The sequence below is a fragment of the Sinocyclocheilus grahami genome, unplaced genomic scaffold, assembly GCF_001515645.1.
Source record: "Sinocyclocheilus grahami isolate Dianchi unplaced genomic scaffold, SAMN03320097.WGS_v1.1 scaffold433.1, whole genome shotgun sequence".
In the NCBI taxonomy this organism is placed as follows: domain Eukaryota; kingdom Metazoa; phylum Chordata; class Actinopteri; order Cypriniformes; family Cyprinidae; genus Sinocyclocheilus; species Sinocyclocheilus grahami.
The window spans coordinates 413,024-434,816 of NW_015505612.1; the positions used below are offsets into that span (position 1 = coordinate 413,024).

Consider the following 21,793-nt stretch of genomic DNA (forward strand, 5'->3'; position numbering starts at 1 on the left):
ATTTAATTTATTCCTGTGATGACAAAGCTTAATTTTGAGCTTTTGACGTTACTGCAGTCTTCAGTATCAGATGTCTAATCTGATTCTAATATGCTGATTAAGAAACATTTCTTTGTTATCAATGTTGAAAACATTGCTACTGTTTTTGTGGAAACTGTGATACTTTTTTTTCAGGATTTTTTGATGAATAGAAACGTCAAAAGAACAGTATTTATTTGAAAATAAAAATATTTTGTAGTATTATAAATATTTTGCTGTCATTTTTGAACAATTGAATATGTCTTTGGTGAATAAAAGTATTAATTTCTATCAGAAATCCCAAACTTTTGAAAGATATTCTTATTCTTATTCTATTTGGAATTTTTGAGTTTGCAGGACAGTAACAAATATTTTATTACATTGGATCATACCTTTTAGGATGAAAAGAGAAGCACATTCTGTATGTCACTTCTACTTTCAATTGTACTCTTTTCCGAATTTTCTGAGCATAAATATTAAGCTTGAAGAAACTCTTGTGTTTCGAAGGAAATCTGCTTTTATATCCAACAAATATTTTTCTAACTGTACTTTTGCACTTACTTCCACACAAATGAGACAAAACTTTGTTGCAATATCGACTATGTTTCTTGAATCTGAGCTTGTGCTGAATTAGTGCTTTTGTTTCGCCAGAATAAAGGTGGAATTCTAATTCTATGGCAGAAACATATATTACCTCTGGAATCAAAACCTTAATGGGAAATCTGTGATGACTGAACAGCCCCCTCACCCCGCCACATCAATCCTCTTTGTGCAGCTTAGCATTAGATACACATTATCTGATTGCACGAGTAGAGTCGATGCCAAAGCCTTGCATTGCAGAGCAGGATTGGGGGGCCGATTTCACTGCAGACAAACCCAGGTATTGTGTGTTTTCAATGGAAGGAACAGTAAAAGACACCTGTCAAGGTTCACTGAGCCAAATGGTGAACACCTTAGAATGAAATCTCAGTGCCAAAACCCCAGCGAAGGGTAGAAATACAGCTCACTCTCATTCACCCATGCACAAATCTACAAATATGTAGTGTCTGTGTCACTGTCACTAGGGTCACCAAAATACCCTTGTTTAACACCGATATTGTCTGTTGTCTATTCCAGGTGGTGTTTCACAATGTAGATGCCCTTACGGAGAAATTATTCCCCATCGTGGCGGTCATGCAGAAACACTTTAGTGCAGGTTCCGGCGCGTACTATAGTGATGCCATCTTCTTCCTGTCGGTGGCCATGCATCGCATCATGCCTGCAGGTGAGCTGCGTGACTTGATGTGTAAGTTGTTAATAGGCATAAGAAAAGCAACTGCAACTTTTGGTTTGCTGTTTTTTTTTATGTTGTTAAGTTGTGCTTATATTGTATGGTAAAGCCGTGACAAATTTCTGCTTTGTGGACAAAAAAACTAAACTACACTTCAAAAGGTTAAAAACACTAGCATCTCCAAACGGAATTGCAAGAGTAATGACTGCTTCCAAACATCGAACCACATAAAGGCTGTGATTTTTATATTGTTAATTTTTTTTAAAGGGGTCATTGGATGCCCATTTTCCACAAGTTGATATGATTCTTTAGGGTCTTAATGAAAAGTCTGTAACATAGTTTGGTTAAAATTTCTCAATGATAGTGTAATAAACATAGTTTTTACCACATCAAAAACAGCTCTTTTCAGATCAAGCCGTTTTTGTAGCATTTTCCTTTAATTATTAATGAGCTCTGCTGCCCCCGCCTCTCTCCTCCTAGCTGCTCTCAGAGAGACTGCTTACTTTAGCCGCATTCATCGTGAACCTTGCTAATTAGCACATTATTAGGAAAGGCGATTTGCAAAGATTCATTACAAAACATTATACTCACTTCTTCTGTAGGTGAAGCTGTATCACGAATGATTTGCACGAACATAGATGCATTTATGTAGATCGGGGGCGCATTCCCTTCAAAAACAAACATAATCCACTGCGTCTTCAGCGGCTCAGATGTCGGGAGTAAATGACGACTGCTATGTTCATTATTACATCCAACAACAGAACACCTCAATCGTTTAGGAGTCATTCTTGTCTACATCTGCTCCGGCGGTGAAACAATGGCGGACTGATGACAGCTCACTCAGGGCGGGTCTAAGGTAAGACACCAGTCCAGTCTGTGCTGAAACGCTACTGTCAATCAAACTATTGTGGGAGGGGCATCTGAGATCGGCTCGATTTGAGAAAGGGGAAAACATTTAACCAGATTTTTTTTAAACCACTGGGTGGATTTTTATCATTATAGGGTGGTTGTGTACACACACTGCCAACACACATTTCAGTTCAAACAACTTGTAAAAGTGCATGTAGCATCCTATGACCCCTTTAAACATTGTGAAAACAAGTTTTAATGATTATACCAAAAATCGAAATTATCGTTTTATTAGTAGTAGTATAGTTTTTCTCTTCTCTTCTCTTTTTTTTTTTTTTTTTTTTTTTGAGAACGCAGGTTATTAAATAAAACATTTAAAAACAAGCTAAATTATACTCTATTACTTTTCCTATTCTTTATTATTATATACTCTTATTATTCTTCTTCTTATTATTGATTGTTTTATCTTGTCTATTTTTTAAAACCTAGAGAAAACAGTTTATTAAATAAAACTTTTAAAAACAAGCTAAATTATACTCTATTATGATTATTGATAGAAAAAAGTAATTATTATTTTTGTTGTTGTTATTATTTTTTTTCGTCTTGTCTCTCTTTGTGAAAACCTTGTGAAAACAGATTAATAAAACATCTGAAAACAAGCAAAACGTATACTCAAATTTATACTTTAATAATAACATTTATTTACTATTACTATTATTATTTTTTTTAAATTTTATTATTCTTTTTGTGTATAGTGTATAACTCTTGCTCATCTCAGACTTTTGGCTTAAATGGACAGTTTAAAATATTGTATTATCAATGAAGAAAAGAGACTGCGGAGTAATGCGAGAAACATAAACTAGCACCGCTATGTAGAAAATCGGTCAAATATACACTTTAATGACCCTCTCGCACATTAAAACAAATGGGTATCCATTTGAGACTTTTACATAATGATCATTAAAGTGTATATTTGACAGATTTTCTACATAGCGGTGCTAGTTTATGTTTCTCGCATTACTCCGCAGTCTCTTTTCTTCATTGATAATGCTGTCCGTTATAGCCAAAAGTCTGAGATGAGACCCAATAGTGAAAATGCTTCTATTGTGCATTTATTAGATTTTTTTTATTAGTGTGATTTGAGAAACATTCAAAGAACATTTTGTACTTCAGTGGAAGCTAAAAAATCTGACCTATTTACAAAGGAATTAAAATGCGCACGGTCACTAATTTGATTATTGAATTATCGACCTAGACATAGTGTGGAGTAAAACTTTATTAAAAAAATAAAAATCTTTAGTTTTAATTTTCTGTCATAGTGTTTATGTGGTTAAAGAATTTTAATGTGCATTAATCTGTTGAGCATTATACATTTAAAGAGGTCATATGATGTTGCAAAAAAGAACATTATTTTGTGTATTTGGGGTAATGAAATGTGTTTATGCGGCTTAAGGTAAAAAAAAAACACATTTTCCACATACTGTACGTTATTGTTTCTCCTCAATGACCCGCCTTTCTGAAACGCGTTGATTTTTACAAAGCTCATCAGTCTGAAAAGAGAGCTATGCTCTGATTGGCCAGCTATCCAGTGCGTTGTGATTGGCTGAATACCTCAAGCGTGTGACGGAAATGTTATGCCCCTTACCACATTGTGATGCCCTGTCCGGCCGGAGCGACGAGACAAAAACATTAAAACCCATTATAAACGAGGCATTTGTTGCATCCAGTCAGGACATAATTATGGATTATAATGACTTATACTGTCTTCTGACGCGTTGCGTTGCATCGCGCTGCGTAAACATAAAACCATGTCTGCATTTGTGATCAGAGAAATGACAAACAAGCACTACTCTACACTGCTCAAAACTCGCGTTTGAATCGTCAGTGGCAAATCCTTTAAATATAAAATACGTCTGTGAGACAGAACAGCCGGCATTGTAGTCTACTCTACCAGGATCAGTAAACAGTCCTCCATAAAATGCGCTGAACACATCTGAATATTTGGGTTGAACTGTTCTGGAACAGTGTTGTAAATACAACTTAACCACTGATTTCTAGTCGTGTCCTCCTTTGGAAGGCCAAACAAAGTAGTTTCTCTTTCACAACGAAACACAGCGTCACGCACGGCGGGCTAGAGTGAGCAGAGGCCGGCGGCTAGAGTGAGCGGTCATTTGTCTGTCAAGTTTGAGATTTATGTAATGGAACCAATAAACTGAATGTGTTTTTAAATGTGCAATAAAGTTTATATATTAATGACCAATAAATCTAATTTGTTCCAATACAATTTTATCTAATTAAGTTTTAATTATTCCACATCTTTCCATAAGTATACCCTATTCGTACTCTATTGTTTTTACAATTAACATATTTATGCTTATTCTATTTGAATAAATTCATATTAAAAAAGATTGTTAAAATAAATGAAATATTTGCAAATATTGAATAATTATGATTTTTTTTTGTTTGTTACTTATCTACAGCATTATGTTCTTGATTTAGAGTAACAGACATTACAACGTGTTAAAATTAATGCACACCCAAAATGAATGCAGATGCTTTGCATCTTGAGTAAGCATTATCTATTTATTTATTAAAGCTATAGTCAGTTATTTTTTACTGAAAGATCTTAAAGTGATCGCAATTATTAAATGGAAATCAAAAGCATTTTAAGTGTGAAAAATAGTAATTGTAACATTACAGCCTACAGTCTCTCCCTTGTTGTTCACCTTGTTGCTCTGGAATAGTTTTCTTTGGCCAGTGACCTTTAAAGACACTATGCATGCATGAGTTCACTCACCTCAGTCACCACTGCCCTAAAGATGTCAGATGGCACCTGTGGAAAATAAAAAGTCTGAAGAGCAACAACACTGAGAACCTATAGTGGACCCTGGGAATTGGAACGTTTAGAATGAATGCACATTCTACGAACTGAGATCCACTGAAAACAGATGCCTTCACTTTAGTAAGGCCTGCGGGGATGCTCGGGTCGATTTCTTAGGAAATTTCTCTCTGGCGTTTTAGTCATTTCTCACTGAGGACATCGGAGACATAATTCATATCTTAAATGAAATGCTTTAGAAACTGAAGATTCGGAAATCGATAGCTTGTTGCTCAATAGTGGGGGTTTTGTTCCTTTGAATGTGTAGTTTGTAATGTCTGTGTTTAATATGTTCACCTTACTAGGTCAGAAACTCTCTCCTGAGTTGTTCACTTTCCAGCTTGATTCAGGGGGTCGTAGAGAGCCTGTGATTTCACGATTGAGCCATTTATATGTGCAGGGGTGCCAAAACATGCTGACATGTGCGTTTGTTTGTGTGTGGAAAGGGAGTCGAGAGCGTGGCCTGTAGGGAGAATGAGTCTTGGACTTTTTTACAGTTGAGTTGTTACACGTTTTGAATTTCTGCGTGAGACAAACAATTTGCAGATTGACAGGAAGTAGGTCATCTCACTTTGTTCTCCCGCAGGTCATAGAAATGGAAATTATCCAGGTGTAAATATGAATACTCTCCATATTGAGTAAAGTTCTCACAATTGTATCCATTCCTTTTTTGAACTGGATAAGCAATGCACATTCAGAAAGTTTAGATACTTATGTGCAGTTTGTCAGCGCTGTCTCTTTTTATTGTACCCTTCTGTTTCTGTGATCCAATCAGGCAAATCTTGTAAACATTTATCAAGAACACATTTCACTGGTAACACTTTTACTATTTACAAAACACTTTTTATGTTTGTGTCAGTCAGATTTTTAAATATGTTTTCATCAAGGCTCCATTTATTTGATCAAAAATACAGTAAAGATAATAATATCATGAAATAATATTACAATTTAAAATAACTTTTCTATTTTAATATATTTTAAAATGTAATTTATTCCTGTGATGGCAAAGCTGAATTTTCAGCATCATTAGTCCAGTTTTCAGTGTCACATGATCCTTCAGAAATCATTCTAATATGCTGATTTGCTGCTTACGAAGGATTTCCTCTTATTATTAATGTTGAAAACCGTTAAAAAGATTGAAAACTTAAAATTTTTGTGGACACCATGATTATTAATTTTTCTTTTTTAGAATTCTTTGAGTAAAGTTCAAAAGTAAATTTATTTGAAATAGAAAGTGACATTTACTGTTACCTTTGGTTATTATTTTTATTTTAATTTTTTACATTTTATGGAGTTTATATTAACACTGAACATAAATAACAATAGTATATTTATGTAATATGTATGTATTAGGGTCAAAGATGAAAAAGGGTTTAAGCATAAAAACATTAGGTGTAATACTGCTTTAAATTGTTGATGCCCCCCCCCCCCCCAATTAAACAAAAAAATCTGTTTAATTTAACTGCAATTTTGTTTTTGTTTTTCCTGAGCAAAAAATAAATATCATACATTTTTCTCTGATTTACTGAAGAGACCCACTAAAATGTCATTCAGTGTAAAAATCTTGTCATGCAACAGGAACTATCCTAGGTTTTGCACATTTGTCAGTAAGAATTTTTTACTCATTTAAAACACAATCAAATTTAATAATTTTATGTATTTTAATATGTACACGTCAGAATAAGTATGTTGTTAGAATTTTTACATACATATTGGGCCTCATTTATCAATCTAACGTAGAAACGAGCGCAGATCTGCGCGCACAAATAAATTCCAAATTTTGCGTTAAAACGACCGTACGCTCAATTTTCTGTCGTACTTTCGTTTCGTAAATGAGGCCCACTGTGTTACACTGAATGACTGAATTTTGACATTTTATTCTCCAAAAACTTATTTGAATCCTGAAAAGTAGACACTTTACTTAGGGCGGCACGATTAATCGAATGCTATTGTCATGCGCATCTTGTCAGTAAAGCCGGTTCTGTGATTAGTAGTAAATCTCCAGCACGTGCGTTTAGATGGAGCGGCATTTAATACACAGAGCCCTAGTTCATTGACAAGCTATGCAAAATCTCGTTCATAATCGCAGATGATTTAACTCAAGCGATTATGAAATCGTTCTGCGATTATGAAAGCTGTTTGTGTAGCTTGTCAGTGAACTACGACTCTTAGTAAATGCTGCTCCATCTGAAACCACGTGAAAATACCACATTTAATAACATGCTTTTACTCCAAACTCACTTCATAATGTCAGTCGAGTGTTTGAAATAAATCCTTCTTTCAGATGATGTGGCTTGTTACACAGAATAAGGCACGCAACATATTTCATTGTAATCTAAGCAGTGATAAAGGCTATATCGATTAGCATTGCATTATTATATAATTTATTATAATAAAAATCATAATAAGATGAACTCAGATAAACCATATATGTCTTGCTCGTAGGTTTATTAGTCACGTTGAATTAATGAAAGTAGTTAAATCTTCTGTTTATTCAGCAACGGCTATAGGGATTTCCTGCGTTTCTTCTTCAAGGCGTATTTGAAGTTTCAGTGCGAGAGCGCCCTTTGGCCTTCGGATGGAGATTTACTGCTGATCACAGAACCGTGCTTCACTGAAAGATACAATCGCAGCTTCTGCCTAATCGCGATATATATCGCCTTTGCGATTTAATTTCGATTAATCGTGCAGCCCTGACTTTACTTACATTTAATGTGCTTTCTATGGACATAAAATCACTTTTGTGAATTTCTTTTGATGTGGAAATCTTAATGTCTTTGACCCATTAACAACATTGATTAATAAATGCTGTATAAATGGTTGTGTGGTGTTAGTTACCTAATGCGTTAACCAATGGAGAGCCTAATTGTAAAGTGCTACCATTTCATTACCATTATTTGTCATCTCCATTTATGTTTTTTTGTTCTTCTGAATCCTCTTTCATGTTGTGTTGTTCAAATTGTAATTCTAAATAAATCTCAGTATCAACTAAATTAACTCCTTATTAACTCTCATTTTGGTCCAAGCCCATATGAAAAAAAATTGTTATTTAAAAGTTATTTTGAAGGCTCTTCTCTTTCCATACAGTAGTGGTTCATAATGACCATGGCTGTTCACCTTGTGTGACAAATGAACCGTGTTCATGTTTTTTGATGAATTATCTCTTTAACCGTGGTCTTTAATTCACTTTTTTGACCCACTGACTGGCTACTCAAACCCACCTCAAGGAATTCCCTCCTGATTACTCTGATTTCTCTGTACATCCGGAGGAGGTCTGTCTACTTGCATGACTCTCTCCGCGTCTCTCCTGCCAGGCTTATTCCGGTCATCGACTCTTTACCAACAGGGTGGTCAATACCGGCCTGCTGAGAGGCTGAATAAGTGGGCCCTGAGGAAGAGACTGACACCATCCGTCTCAATTTAGACCGTGATCCCTGGAAGACCACTGGCCCACTGAGTAAAAATTAGGTCTAAAATAGCAAGATTAGGTGCTCGGTCCATAATGATGGATCTTCTGAAACCTGAGTGGGGGGAAAATTAGCACATGCCCAGTGATTTTTAAAAATAAATGCTCTAGTTTTATGTTCTGTCATATTGCTGTGAGGGATTTGGCTGTTCATTAAAGGAACATTGCGCCTGGAGGTGGGCTGGTATATTAACTGCTTAGCCCAAGTGACAACAGGAGCTGTGAAAATAATTGGCCCTTGTTTCAAGTGGCTGTGAATCTTCTTTTATTATGAAGCAGTGGCATGTGTTCGGCAGCTCGTGAGGGAACAGAAAGCCTATGTTTTAAGAATCTTTCGCTGCCTCAAGAGCGATGTGTTTGTCAACAAAGTCTGCTACTTTGAGGTATTTTAGCAGTTGTTTTTATTGTGTCTGCTGGTAAATAGATCAAAGGTAGATATTTAAATGTTTATTCCCAGTGATATCTTTGATGTCATTGATCTATTGGAGGTTTCAACACAAGCTGCTCTACAGGTTAACACTGTGTAGTAACCAGACATGAAAAGAGAAGAATGGCAATCAATCACAAAACAAATCAGAACAGTTCTGTATGGAAGGTCTAAGCGGCCATGCAATATTTTTTTTTTCTTCTCGTTTTCTCATTATAACGACTTAATTTTCTCGTTATCTCAACATAACGAAAGTTGTTTTCTCATTATAACGACATAATGAAAGTTGTTTTCTCGTTATAACGACTTAATTTTCTCGTTATCTCGACATAACGAAAGTTGTTTTCTCGTTATAACGACTTAATTTTCTCGTTATCTCGACATAACGAAAGTTGTTTTCTCGTTATAACGACTTAATTTTCTCGTTATCTCGACAAAGTTTAAAAAAAAATTTTTTTTTACAATGGATTGTAAGTCGTTATAACGGGAAAACAACTCTCGTTATGTCGAGATAACGAGAAAATTAAGTCGTTATAATGAAAAAACAACTCTCGTTATGTCGAGATAACGAGAAAATTAAGTCGTTATAACGAGAAAACAAGAAGGAAAAAAAATATATTGCATGGCCGCTTAGAACTTCCGTAGTTCTTCCTGTTTGTGAACCATAGTAAACATTACTAGTACTGCAGCTGAAGAGCATAAAGCTAAAATCACATACATTGTATTTTTGGACTTTTTCTCACTTTTTATGGTTGTGAAATATCTGATTCTAAACTTGTGATTGATTTTAATATGCATAAGGTGAGGTCCAGTGACATTTTAGTGTTGACAGGGCTATCTGGCACAACGCCACAGAGATAAAATATTTTTGTATTATTTTTTAAATAAGATTGTGTTATTTATAGTATTTATTAATATTTTGAATCAGTTTTTATTTTTATATTTTCAGTTTTCATTTTAATTTTAGGTTAAGTTGTAGTAATCTTATGTGCTTATGCCATTTTTATTAGGTTTTTTGAGCTTTAATTTTAATTATTTCAGTTTTAGTTTTCGTAATTTTAGTTTGTCGACAAAAACGTATTTTACTTCAGTTAGCTGCCAAGGCAACATTTCTCATTTTCATTAAGTTTTTTCATTCAAGTTTTTCATCTAATATTTATATTTTATTTTATTTGAGCTGCATTTCAGTTAACAAAAACAATTTTTAAATAGTTTTAGTTATCAAACTTGTTTTGTCATGTTGTGTTTGGTTAGGACAGTGTTTCATTATATATAGTTGCAGACAACAGTCACAATACTCAAAATATAACATTTACTATTTTCTTTCTCTGTATGTTTGGAAAATAAGGGAGGGCCTAAACATATCAAAACAAACCATATCTAGGTGATTCGTAAAAAACACCTCGGATACTGTTTTATCAACATTCAAACTCAAAAGGTGTTTGAACAGCTAGTGAATTCTATTATATGCTTTGAAGAACAAAGAAGACCTTTGATATACTTAAAAAGAAACATCTGTGATATCTAAGGCAGTCAGACAGTTTTGTATAACTCATTTGCCATTTTACTTCTCTAAAATTGAGTCACTATACTAAGGAGTTACTGTCAGAATTTAAACATGCATGTATCTAAACTTTATGCAATACCATTTTTTACAGTTGCCAGTGATCCTATTGTCAGTCATGTGACTCCATGTGTCTGCATGACCTTCCACATGATTATGAAAATGTTCTTCCAGGAAAAAGGTTTCCATTTCTATAGGCTATGATCTTTCATCCCAGATTTTAACCACCCCATTGCATTTACTCTTTTACCACTTGAGATATTTTTCTTGCTGATGGAGAATGGCCAGATAAGACCAGGTTTTAATCTCTAAAAGAGGTTGACCTATATCAGCCTATATCACATGCTGTTGTTTTCACTGAGAAAGGTCGACAAAGCCATAATCCACGGAGAACAGATGGAATTCCACCTGCTCCATACTTTTAGTGAGGAAAGTAAAGTAGATTACTTGGATTACTTTGTATTGTTATTCACCTTAATAGGGGTTCAATTGTGAATACACAGTACATTTGCAGGAGGATTATATCTAAAAATAAGGGAAAACCTAAAAGAGTCAAATATTTCCCAAGATGATGCTGTTAAAAGCTAGTTCAAATGTCTTACATCTGTAAAACACAGCCACTCTTAAAAGTATGTCAAGCTTCGGCGCCCCTAGTCATTTTAGATGACAAGGCTATTTTTGAGCATGTTCAACTGTGTGTTCTCTTGCCTGTAAATGTGCTGTGAATGTCCTAGACGTGTATGTACTCAGCTAAAACTAGAAATTGTGTTTATAAGACTCAATAAGCATATCTCCAGCACCCTGGGCCATGATGGAGCTGGTGAACTTCATGTAGACCTGTTTCTTGAAAGGCATTATCGCGTCAGGCTGCAGAGGCCCAATGAGATGAATTAGTGCAGTGGTTAATGCTTCAAAGGCCTATTTAACCTGCTTGCTAACATGCCCTCCGGTGCACACCAAGCCTCTGTGGCTCATCCTGCCTAAAGCGATTGTTCCTCTTTTGATCTGGTGTACTGTGACGCATGGGTTTTGTTTTTTGGAGTTTTTGTTTCGAAGCAACTCTGTTTTGGATGGTGAAAATGGCCCTTGTTCAAAGTGGGGGAGTCGAGTTTGGCCTTTGGGATTTGATCATTTCATTGTTTTTTCATTTTCAGAAGTTTCAGCACCACTTTCGGCACCAAACTGAATACTAACTATTTACAACTGCAAAACTTTGTTATAAAAATGTTGGGTGGTGATAATAGCTGATAATAATTTTTATTATGGCAAATAAGTAACATAATGGGTGATATTATAAGGCTACACTGCTTGTTTTTAATAGTGCTCTGCTAAATATAGTCACATCAGAACAAAATAATGTACCGTAGAAAAGATAATTATGGTTAACAGTAAGTTATCATTTGTTAACATTAGCTAATGCATTAGCAATGCAGAACTAACTTTTTACAGCATTTATTAATCTTTGTTAATAAACATGCAATTTTTCATTGTTCACGTTAGTTCACAGTGCATTAGCTCATGTTAACAGATAATTTGCTTATCGAGGCTGCATTTGATCAAAAAATATTGTTAAATCATTTTCCAATTTAGTATTTTTTTCTGTTTCAATATATTGTAAAATGTAATTGATTGCTGTGCTGGCAAAGCTTTTCAGCAGCCATTACTCCAGTCTTCACATGATCCTTCAGAAATCTTTCTAATATACTGATTTGCTCAAGAAACATTTTATTATTATTATTATAAATGTTGAAAACAGTTGTGCTGCTTTTTTGTGGAAACTGTGATACATTTGTTTCAGGATTATTTGATGAATTGAAAAATCAAAAGTATAGCATTTATTTGAAATAGAATCTTTCATAACATTATAAATGTCTTTACTGTTACTTTTGCTGAAAAGTATTAGCCTAATAAAAAAGTTAAAAAGTAATAAAAAAGAGTACTTAACGCAGCTCATTAAACTGGGATAGGATAAATTATTTGAACTTATTATAAAAAAGTTACATTTAAGTTTTGTTTTTAATCTCCATACACTATAGATTTGCTTCCTGCTTCATACAAATTCAGCACTTGTCCTGCTTTTATCATTGCTCATGAAGTGTTTTGTAGTCAGCCTGTGTTTGGAGGGGAGTGCTGAAATCGTTCATATTGATTCGTCCAGTTTCCGGTGCTTGTTTGGAGAGATGTCAGGGTGAAATGCCTGACCAACTAAACAGCTCCGGATGGCCGCTCTCTTTTCATTGTTCTAATTACAACAAGCATAGTTTTGGCCCCCTATGTTTTGCTTTCCGAATGTGTGTCATTGTGTGTGTGGCCTCTGCTCCACAATGGTGCATCCAGAATGTTGTCTTGAGGGCTTTGTTGTCCAGTGTGCTCACACGAAGACCGTGAGGCCATCCGATGTGAGAAAACCCCTCCGGATGATTATGTCCCATCATTTGTTAATTCAACTAAGTTACGGGTTTTCTGCATTAGTGTACACGAAGAAACAATATTGTATATCTGATTTATTGCATGTAACACTGCACACAACTTGCAGGATGTGATTATTTTGGTGTTCATTAATTTCATACAGATTTGCTTTACTTTCTCTTTCGCCCCCTAGAACTGAAGCGCATTGTTCAGTTGGACCTGGACCTCAAATTCAGAAATAACATCAGAGACCTCTTCCAAGAGTTTAACCATTTCCCTGCTGAGGCTGTCATTGGAATTGCACGTGAAATGCAGCCAGTTTACAGGTATCTGACATAGCTCTGTATACAGCAAAAGAATTGTGTTCACAGTTCTCACATTTATATGCTCCTCACAGATAAATCTGCTGCATTCATACCAAAAAGTATGAAAAGAGGTACTACACAATATATCGGTACCATATCGGTTATCGGCTGATGTTGATATTTAATTGTACATGCTCATTTCCCCAATGTATAAATTTTAGATTACCTTTGCCATCATCTAACATTAGCTTAAAGTAAATCTTTAAAATCATTAAAGGGGTCATATGATGCGATTTCAATTTTTCCTTTCTCTTTGGAGTGTTACAAGCTCTTGGTGCATAAAGAAGATCTGTAAAGTTGCAAACACTAAAGTCTCAAATCCAAAGAGATATTCTTTATAAAAGTTAAGAGTCAACCACACCTACCTAAAACGGCTCGTTCTAACACACTCTTTACGCAAAGAAAGAAGGCGTAACTTTTATTCCCGCCGCCATGTTGTGGAGACGCTGTATGTTTCATTGTGAAAGCGAAACTACTTTGTTTGGCCTTCCAAAAGAGGACACGACTAGAAATCAGTGGTTAAATTGTATTTACAACACTGTTCCAGAACAGTTCAACCCAAATATTCAGATGTGTGCAGCACATTTCATGGAGAACTGTTTCCTGATCCTGGTAGAGTAGACTACAATGCCGGCTGTTCTGACTCACAGCCTGTAAGTAAGTTTTTATATTTAAAGGATTTGCCACTGACGATTCAAACGCGAGTTTTGAGCAGTGTAGAGTAGTGCTTGTTGTTTGTTATTTCTCCGATCACAAATGCAGACATAGTTTTATGTTTACGCGGAGCGATGCAACGCAATGCGTAAAAAGACAGTATAAGTCATTATAATCCGTAATTATGTCCTCACTGGATGCAACAAATGCCTAGTTTATAATGGGTTTTAATGTTTTGTCTCGGAGACGGCATCACAGTATGGTAAGGGACGTAACATTTCCATCACACGCTTGAGGTATTCGGCCAATCAAAACGCACTGGATAGCTGGCCAATCACAGCACACCTCGCTTTTCAGACCGATGAACTTTGTAAAAGTCGACGCGTTTCAGAAAGGCAGGGCATAGAGGAGAAACAATAATGTACAGTATGTGGAAAATAATGTGTTTTTTTAACCTTAAACTGCATAAACATTTCATTACACCAAATACACAAAATAATGTTCTTTTTAGCAACATCATATGACCCCTTTAAGAATCTTATATTTGTTAAATGTAAAAGGAATCTCTAAAAAAAAATGTTTTTCGTACTGTACATTACGATGTTAATTTTAGAAAATATAATTAAAATAGAAAATATATTTTTAATATCTGTAGGTTATCAGCTATAACTTGAAAATAATTGTAATATACAATGCATTCCACTGTTGTTTTAGTATTATTTATATTCTATTATTTATTCATATTTTACATTTACATTTATTCATTTGGCAGACACTTTTATTCATGGTGACTTGCAGTGAATTTGAATTTTCAGTTTTCGATTTAATTCTAGTTTTAGTCATTTTATGTGCTTTTGACATTTTTATTAGATATATTTTTAAAGTATTTCTTTGTAACTTTATTTCAGTTTTAATTTTAGTATTTTTAGTACTTCAGCTTAAATCTTAAGCTTAAGAGTTAGCTGCCAAGGCAACAATTTTTTTTTTTTTACTTTTACTTTTTCATTTAATATTTATATTTTATTTCAGCTATATTTTTAATAGTTTCAGTTAACAATATAAAGACTGCTACACATTCCTTATAAAAAGTACTATAATACCACCTTGTTTTGTACATGGTAATACCATGATAATTTGGATGGTAGTACGATGGTATTCTTTGAAGGAACATGTAAATATGATGGTACGTGATCATTTAGCCCCATGTTATATATCAAAGTGTTATGGTGTTCCCATCTGATACATTACCATGGTATCATCACAGTACAGTTTTGTGTCATTAAGGTAAGTGCTAGTATGTTCTGTACTGTATATCAAACCTGGAAATAAAATAGAGGTGCACTTTGATTTTGCAAAAAGAGTGACATTGGCAGCTCCAGCAAAGTTCTACTGTACAATTTTATCAAGACAGCTTTTCCAAAACCTGAAAGAGACTTTGGACAGCCTGTCCTCCTGGTTCACATGGCATGCTGAACAGAATGTTGAAATGGTCGTCTGTCTTGTAGCCTGGCAAAATCAAGCCTGGCATGAAACTGGGGCTCATTTGGATCCGAATAGAGGTGGAAGCCTTTTCACAGTGTCTTCCAAGAACCATCATGTGACTAGAGCTTTCAGGAAACTGTTTCTAATAGCTCCAGTGTTTAGACACCGAAACATGAGGAGGAAGCTCAGATTGGTGATAGGAATTCACAAAGGAGGCTGCTTTTTCTGGTTGCTTTTTTTTTGTGAGTGTGTTTGTGTGATTTGTGTGTGTGTGTGTATGTGTATGTGTAAGAGGGAAATACTGTAGGGGCTTGTGGCCTTAAAAAAACCCCACAAACCCTACGTTGATGTTGTGTCTCCTTTGAAGCAAGCCGGTCTTGTTTAAACAGACTTTTTCCTAGTTGATATATCTTTCGGCTTGTTTATACAGGCACAAATGTGCTAAAACAGGATCTTGCATGACTACTAAAAACAAATCCAAAACTAAAAGCGAAAACTATATAAATACTACTTATACACATTTTTAAAATAAAGAGATTAAATAAAAATGACAAATGCATACAACAAAACTTAAAAACTTAACATTTAAATGAAAACAAAAAAATAAAGCTAAAAACAATTCAAAATATTAAAGAACAAAAGGTATAAGAGAATAATAATATTTCTAACATAAAGCTAAGCCAAACACCAAAAAAACAACTACATATGTGTATGTACAACCACACACACATACATCTATATATATACATACACATTTATAAATTCAATATATATATTATTTCATTTCCATTTAGGTTGTTGAAGTATTAAAATAACTCAAATTAAATAAAACTAAAAACTTAATGAAAGACCTATACAGACATAATAAATTCAGACATTATTTAACTAAAATTTTAATAAATAACAAATACAAATAATACAAATCAAATGACAGTAGTTTATCAGTAATCCTAAAAATAACAGCTTACTTACACATAGTAAGAAATGGTTATAAAATCTGAAACAGAAGCGAAACAAGTAATAGGAATTGTTTGTAATAATATTATGTAAGAAGAAAGAGAATGTGTAAAGTTATGAAAGAAAATAGCTACACTGCAATTTAAACGTTTGGGGTCAGTCAAATTTTATTATTTTTTTAAAGAAATTGTATTCTGCAAGAGTGCATTGAATTGATCAAAAATGACATTTAAGACATTTATAATGTTGCAAAATATTTCTATTTCCATTTAAAAATGCCTTTCTTTTTTTCTATATAACTCTCTATTCATCATAGAATCCTGAAAAAATGTATCATGGTTTCCACAAAAATATTAAGCTGCACAACTGTTTTCAACATAAATAATAAAAAGAAATGTTTCTTGAGCAGCAAATCAGCATATTAGAATGATTTCTGAAGGATCATGTGACGCTGAAGACTGGAGTAATTATGCTGAAAATGCAGCTATGCCAACACAAAAATAAATTGCATTTAGAAATATATTGTACAAAATGTTTATTTAAAATTGTTTTAAAAAATCATAATATTACTGCCTTTACTGTTTTTATCAAATAAATGCAGCCCTGGTTGAGCATAAGAGGCTTCTTTAAAAAATACTTTAAAAATCTTACCAATCCCAAACTTTGGTTAGCGCTGTAGTCAGTTGCATTGAATGATTATATAGTTTAGTGTCATTATATTAAGTTTTACTTCACAATGTTGCAATCAACCAATCACAATCAAGTATTCCAGAGTAGAGTGTAGTTGATGTGACCTTTCCTTACCTAGTGTCATAAGTGCTCTATTGTTTTCATTCACCTGTACAAGCATTTTGAAAACTAACGTTTCATCATGTTTTTCCAGTGTATTTTCATCAGTCTGTTCACCGTTTTGGAGTTAAGAGGGTCAGGGAAGTGATCAGGCTTTCAGGAGCTAATATCATTTCTGGATAAAAGAAAAAGAGTCCTTGTGAGAGTTAGTTTTTTTCTCCACAACAGAGTGCAGGTTTTCCACAACAGTTCTCTGACTACACTCACACAGAACTACATAAACAATTGAGAAGGAGGAAAAAAAAGCATAATCAGCCATTGAGATATCAGTGGTACGTCAGCAGCAGCGTGATAACATCTAACACCTGTGCCAGCACAATGACCCACTAGGCCACTGTAATTAACTTTGAACTCTTTTACAAGCCTTCTGCCCGACTGGCACAGGCCTTACGCTTTGTTTGCGATGCTCCCAGAGACCTCTAGTTTCCACTGATGCAGCATGTTTGGATGTCTCCTGGCTCTGAGGTGCGTGGTTCTTTCGGTGTTGTTGCATTAGTCTCTCTGCAGCTGAGGCAGAAGGAACACACAGCAGGGCTGAAGACAGATACCGCTGTTTCTCTCCAGAACACTTCTTTAGCTCGTTAAGAGTTATTTTATCTAATGTGCTTTTTAGCTAATGAAGTGAGACTTTAGAAACAAATGATAAGCCAGACTTTTCAGCTGTGGTGTAACTCTTCTGGGGTTCCCTTCTGAAAGACTTGCTCATTGGTTCAATTGTTTAGCTAGTTGTCTGTGTAGTTTTCCATTTGACATGGTGGGAGTAAGTTGGTTCTCATTTATCCAGAGCAGCTTGATGAAGCAAAATAAATTAAATTATATATATATATATATATATACAGTATATATATATATATGCATATCACACTTAGAGATGCATTTCTTTTAAGATTTTAAGGTTTAATAGGATACATTTGAAATTAAGGAATTTTACATTTTATACAAAATACATTATATTTACTATTATATATTTATTGTTTAAAAATAGAAATAGCGGGATGTCGACGCACTTAACCACAAGTCTATCGTTTTAGTTTTTTTATATTTACTTATATATTACTTATATCCATTGGGAATTGATGGGATCATTAATATTGGACATTTAATACCAGCATGAAGTCAGGTAGCCACACCACCCCAGATTCTTCTAAAACATCATTTTATAATAAAAAAATAAGCTTAACACTACTTTTTGGGGAGATTTGTCTTATTTAACTATTTTGTGTTGCCTGTATGGAATGTATGAAGCAGGACAGAAAAGCCCTCATATCTCGGCTGTGAGCCTCTCCCTTCCACTGGCCTCTGTTCCGACCAGGGCACAAAATGGTCTGGAAACCGAGCTGGGAATTCTCTAATCGGATTGAGAGCTTCAATATGTCAGCAATTACACACACCCTTTACCTCCCTGTGGAACTCAAACATAAATGGTGATTCGCTTATGTTTATTTATTTATTGCTTGACCTGATGAGCAGTTTTCGTAAGGCCTGCATGGAGATTAGTTGTTCCGAGCAGAGAAGTCTTTTGTAAACGATTCGTGAAGACCTTTGTATTTTTGAGACTGCCTTGATACTGCTGTCTTTTTAGGCTGCTTTTGATTTGGTGCAAGTTTGCAATATTGCAAGGTCATGGTTTGATGTTGTCGATATGTGGTTTCTTTCGACCACGGACGAGGTCGACATGTAGACATCTATCTCTGTAACCAAAGGTCTGTGGGTGCTGGTTTCACTGCACATTCTGCACACGCAGATTTCACTCTATGGCTGCATATTAAATTGCACCATTTGCTCCTGAAATGAAAAGCCCCTAATCTGCTAAGTGAAATATTTGAATATTAAAATCCAGAGAGAGAAACTGAGGTCAAAGGACAAACAAATAGAGTGTAGAGGACTGCAAACAAACCTATTCAGATCTAAGTTACTGCACTATCATTTAACCAATTTAATGGGTGATTTAAACTAGAAAGGAAGAAGAATGGTAATTGCTATGACCAGTTACTGTTGTGTCTTTGAGTAAATTCATGTAGAATCAGGTTTTTGGATTCCATATTGGTCATCAGCCAATATTCAAGATTTGTCTTGATTATTTTTATATTGAAATAATTTTAATTATCACTTTAGAGTTCATCTTTAAAAACATGAATTTATTTACATTATAATGTTGTAATGTATGCACTTGTAGCTTCTCATAGGATTGATTCGAGTTTTTAGTGTGTTATTTTATTTATTTTAATTTAAAATAATGTAAAATTTAAATATTTGCCATTTATCGGTTATTGACTATGACGTGAAATTGGCTTATTGGTACTAGCCAGAATTTTTTACAATTTTTCTATTTTTCATTGATGTTTTCATGATTAATTATTCAGTGCAGCCATTATTTTTAATGTTGATTAAATACGATTAATCATATACTCCTATTTCTAGTCATTTGTGACCCTGGACCACAAAACCAGTCATAAGGGTTGATTTTGAAATTTTGAAATTGAGATGTATACATCATCTGAAAGATGAATAAATAAGCTTTCCATTGGTGTATGGTTTGTTAAAATCGGACAATATTTGGACGAGATACAACTATTTGAAAATCTGGAACCTGAGGGTGCAAAAAAATCAAACTATTTGAGAAAATCGCCTTTAAAGTTGTCCAAATGAATTCTTAGCAATGCATATTACTAATCAAAAATAAATTTTTCAATATACTTACAGTAGGAAATGTACAAAATATCTTCATGAAACATGATCTTTACTCAATACCCTAATATTTTTTTAGCATAACAAAATCTATAATTTTGACCCATACAATGTATTTTTGGCTATTGCTACAAATATACCCCAGCGACTTAAGACTGCTTTTGTGCTCCAGGGTCACATTTAGGTTAGAAGTTTTAGTTAAGTCAGTGATTTGTACAGTAGCTCTTAAAAATGGTACTAGATATTCAGAATGCTCAGAAACTCAGTTTGAGACCTTCATGTCTTACAGACGGCATTTTTTCCATCCTCGTTGTGCGTACATCCTATTCAAAACACAAACACGTCAGGTCAGGACCTCAAGGCTGTTTGTAAGCAAGCATCTAAGGGGAAGCAGATGCCTCGTGCTGAACGTGCACAAGAATGTTTGACAGCGTGGTATGAGCACAGCAGAGCCGTATGCAAACAAAGCACAGGGCAGCTCTGCTTTATGCTGGTATTCCTGCATCTGTGACAGAGAAAGAAGGATGTGAACCCAGACTTAAAGACAGTTGGCTTTGAGCTCTTGGTTTTGTTTGTTGCAGTTTATAGTCATGGCTAAAGGGTGGAGTTACACACAACGCACGGAGGATTTATAATATAGCACCACCTTATGTGCCTTTGAATTTTATCACAGCTAGCCTGCTGCATCATAAATATAAGGACACAAATATACTCATTAAAATTGTATTTTATTAAGCAGATTCATTAAGGACCATCCTTCTGATTCAAGGAATAGTTTATACTATGTCGTTTGATACCACAATTGTGTTACACAAATATGCATGTGCAGTATGTTTCAAAAAATTTGGGGCCTGTAGGATTTAAAAAAAAAAAATTAATTAATCCATTATTTAAAAAAAAGAAACTTGTTCTCCATCCAAGGCTGCATTTGATCAAAAATACAGTAAAATATTAATATTGTGAAATATTTTTACAGTGTAAAGTAACTGTTTTCTATTTTAATATGTTGTAACTGGAAATGAATATATGTGATTTATTCCTGTGATGGCAGATTTAATGTCACATGATCCTTCAGAAATCATTCTAATATGCTTATTTAATTTAATTTTATTATTATTATTTTATTTTGTGATTGTCAATGTTAAAAACAGTTGTTCTAAACAGCATTTATTTGAAATCTTTTGGAAAATTATAAATTACTAAAATAAAAAGAGCAGGTCATATGGGTTTTTGAAAAATACCTCTTTTGCAGTTTATAATGTAGCTATCCTGAAATGAAAACAATCCGCAAAGTTGTTAATCAAAAAAGTGCATGATAAATAAAGATATTGTCTCTCAAAAGAGAGAGTCGATTCTGAATCGCCTTTACGAGTCGTCATATTTTCGAATCTTTTGCCTGTTACCGGTATACGTCACTGGGAAACACATTTGCATAATCCCCGCCTGCCCGCGAGTCTGACCTGCCCACAAACACTTCCACTAGTTAGTGCGTTTACATCATGTTGAGAAGACGCTGTGTTCAAGGATACCACAGAAATACAATTCAAACCTTTTGTTGTGTGCATGTCATTTTACCAAGGACTGCTTCTCTAATCTTGGCTTTTATCTTCGTTGGCTTCTTCTATCTTCTTAATTTGGACTAACAAGCTCTCCGAAGCACAACCTGTAAGTACGATTGATACGTTATGTGTACATTTTCAATTGAGTGCTCAAAATATCAAGTTTTTGTGCTAACATGTGATGTATACCTAGTGCAGCTTTAGGTTTCCAGGTAAAGCACGATATGACTGTCTTACTGAAGTAACGTTAGTTCTGATAATTCGCTGTGAAACCACTATTTCCTAAGAATGTGTCGATTAATGTAGACTGACGTTGTTCTAATTCGTTTAATAATAAAGAATGTAGTGTAGTGTACAG

General features: G+C 34.4%; 1 protein-coding gene across 1 annotated transcript in view; it reads left to right on the forward strand.

The window, feature by feature from the left end:
• The window catches only part of LOC107551790 (xyloside xylosyltransferase 1), a 44,581-nt gene that overhangs the window by 7,164 nt on the left and 15,624 nt on the right, over nt 1–21,793 (forward strand). Inside the window, exons 3-4 of the mRNA XM_016233515.1 lie at nt 1,135–1,282; nt 13,075–13,207. Of these exons, the coding sequence (XP_016089001.1) occupies nt 1,135–1,282; nt 13,075–13,207 (281 nt within the window). The remainder of the gene's footprint in view (nt 1–1,134; nt 1,283–13,074; nt 13,208–21,793) is intronic.